The sequence below is a fragment of the Numenius arquata genome, unplaced genomic scaffold (genome assembly GCF_964106895.1).
Source record: "Numenius arquata unplaced genomic scaffold, bNumArq3.hap1.1 HAP1_SCAFFOLD_257, whole genome shotgun sequence".
NCBI lineage: Eukaryota > Metazoa > Chordata > Aves > Charadriiformes > Scolopacidae > Numenius > Numenius arquata.
Genome location: NW_027414631.1, coordinates 86655 through 89546, shown reverse-complemented (window position 1 = coordinate 89546; position 2892 = coordinate 86655). Strand labels below are relative to the sequence as shown.

At 55.8% G+C, this 2892-nt stretch overlaps 1 protein-coding gene across 1 annotated transcript; it reads left to right on the top strand.

The window, feature by feature from the left end:
- Window positions 1-1842: 1842 nt before the first annotated feature.
- LOC141478096 (olfactory receptor 14A16-like) lies at window positions 1843-2892 on the top strand. Its single transcript, XM_074167231.1, has one exon. It carries the CDS (start codon window positions 1894-1896, stop codon window positions 2890-2892), a length of 999 nt encoding a protein of 332 aa, XP_074023332.1. The 5' UTR covers window positions 1843-1893.

Sequence of the window (2892 nt, the reverse complement as noted above, 5' to 3'; positions counted from 1 at the left end):
GGTCAGCTCTCAGCCTGCCCGGGGAGCTCCCCATGGAGCTGTGGGGAGACGCTGTGGGTGGAAGGAGTGACCCCCGGCAGGAGTAAGGCTGGGTCCTTCTGCTGCTGAGTGGTGCTGCGTGGGTCAGAGCTACTCACAGCTCCAGGTCACCCACAGGACAGATACTGAGGATGCTTTGTAAGACTGAGATCAGGCAGCATTAATTGAACGGGAAAGAGTCTGTGCTTTGAGTTTCCTCCTCTTGATTTTCTGGGTGGGCAGAGGGAGGGAGGAATTCATTTCTACATTCTGGAGAAGGCACTGGGACCCCAGTGCTCCTTGGGAGTTGTCTGAGATGCCTCTTGGCCCCCGCACACACAGAGATGCCCCTGGGCAGCGTCCTGCTGCCAGGAGGTGTCTGCAGGGCAGGGCTGCGCCCACAGTGTGTAGGACGGGGTCTGGGAGCACTGACAAGGAGACCTGGGGATGGGAAACAGCTCCCGGCAGGGACATCTCCAGGCAGCAGAGACACGGGCTGGGAGTGTGTGGGAGCTGCTACCAGGAATGCGGTGGGAGGATGTCACCTCTTTGCCATCCCCTGCAGTGCAGACACCTTCACGGAGGAACTCCCTTGGTCTCCTCGCCCACCCAGCAGAGTCCCCACCCTAAATATTACGGGCACATGGTAATGAGTTGCCCTCCCAGAGAGGAGAAAAGCTCCAGTGTCCAACTGTGTCTCCCTGTCCTGCCTTCCTTGGCAGGAGTCCTTTGGTGTGTTCCCCTCTTCACAGAATCACAGAATCACAGAATGGTGGGGGTTGGAAGGGACCCCCCCCAGGGTCACCCAGAGCATCCACCGTTGGAATATCTCCACAGAAGGAGACTCCCCACCCTCTCTGGGTAGCTCTGCCTCCCCTCCCTGTGGGACGTGTTCTTGCTGTTGCACTCACTGCTGTGGCGGGTGAGGACTTGAGTGCGGCTCAAACACTGATGCTGCGGGTTCTGTCATGCAGAGATATCCGAGGAAAAGCATCCGAGTCCCCTGCTTTGCTTTGGGGCTCTGGCCACTGCAGCATGTGGGGTTGGCAACGTTCTGACCCTTCTTTCGTGACCTGACCAATTTTGGCTACTGGACTCCTTCCGTGGGGGATCCTGCCTGGCTGCAGGCTGCCCTCCAGAAGGCCACCGCTCTCCTATGGCATTCTGAGCAACCCCATGGAGAAAACACCTCGGTGCTAAGCCCAGGAAAATGGTGCTGGGCAGCTGTAAAGAGACCTCTGTGTCTCTGCCTCGGAGGGGAGACCCGAGACCCTCTGCTCTCAGCACTGTCCAGTTTCATTGGAAGGGAAGACCCCAGCGCCATTGTCCTCCAGCTCCAAGAGGTGCCAGCCCAAGGCAGCTGAGAACAGGGCTGATGGACAGACAGCCTGTCCTCTCTCTGCACTAAGGGACGGTCCCTTTCCCTCTCAGGACCCACAAGGTCTCACAGCGCTGCAGAAATGCCTTGGGGATTTCTGCCTTAAGAACAGGCCTCAGGTGTGGTGGGGCCACCAGAACAGAAGAAACAAATCTAAATCCCTACAGCTCTGCTCTGCAGTCGGGTGAATTGGGGGGGTGGTAATCATGAAAAGGTCTTTGCTCTCAAAAGTGGATTTGGTCTGAGATCATCCCGTGTTCCTATTTACCTGTTGTGGCAGGGTAGGACTGACTCGTCCAGAGCCCACAGCAGAGACCCCTGTCCCCTTGGGTACCCACAGCCACCACCAACCAGAGCTAATGAGCCAGAGGTTTCCTGAAAGAGACGGGACAATTTGGGGGGAGTTCTTTGAGAAATGGAGTAGGTTTTGCTCAGTCTACCCTGACATTTCACTGCTTTTTCCTCCATGAACAGGTCCCCATGTTCAGAAGAAACAAATGTCCAACAGCAGCTCCATCACCCAGTTCCTCCTCCTGGCATTCGCAGACACACGGGAGCTGCAGCTCTTGTGCTTCTGGCTCTTCCTGGGCATCTACCTGGCTGCCCTCCTGGGAAACGGCCTCATCATCACCGCCGTAGCCTGTGACCACCACCTCCACACCACCATGTACTTCTTCCTCCTCAACCTCTCTGTTCTTGACCTGGGCTTCATCTCCACCACAGTCCCCAAAGCCATGGCCAATTCCCTCTGGAACACCAGGGCCATCTCCTCCTGGGGATGTGCTGCCCAGGTATTTTTCTTTTCTTTTTTGATCTCAGCAGAACTGTATCTTCTCACTGTCATGTCCTATGACCGCTACGTTGCCATCTGCAAACCCTTGCACTACGGGACCCTCCTGGGCAGCAGAGCTTGTGTCCACATGGCAGCAGCTGCCTGGGGCGGTGGGTTTCTCCATGCTCTCCTGCACACAGTCAATACATTTTCACTGCCCCTCTGCCAGGGCAATGCTGTGGACCAGTTCTTCTGTGAACTTCCCCAGATCCTCAAGCTCTCCTGCTCAGAGTCCTACCTCTGGGAAGTTGGGGTTCTTGTCCTTGGTGTCTCTTTTGCATTTGGGTGTTTTCTTTTCATTCTTTTCTCCTATGTGCAGATCTTCAGGGCTGTGCTGAGGATCCCCTCTGAGCAGGGGCGGCACAAAGCCTTTTCCACGTGCCTCCCTCACCTGGCCGTGGTCTCCCTGTTTATCAGCACTGCCATGTTTGCCTACCTGAAGCCCCCTTCCATCTCCTCCCCATCCCTGGACCTGGTGGTGGCAATTCTGTATTCGTTGGTGCCTCCAGCTGTGAACCCCCTCATCTACAGCATGAGGAATCAGGAGCTCAAGGATGCCCTGTGGAAACCGATCTCATGGGTGTTCCTCAATACTGATAAGCTTCCCATCACTCTCTGCAAAAGATTGTCAGGCTATCCCATTTCAATCCTACAGTTCTTATAG

Coding starts and splice junctions, on each gene's coding strand:
- LOC141478096 (XM_074167231.1), top strand. CDS start 1,894: ATGTCCAACAGCAGCTCCATCACCCAGTTCCTCCTCCTGGCATTCGCA.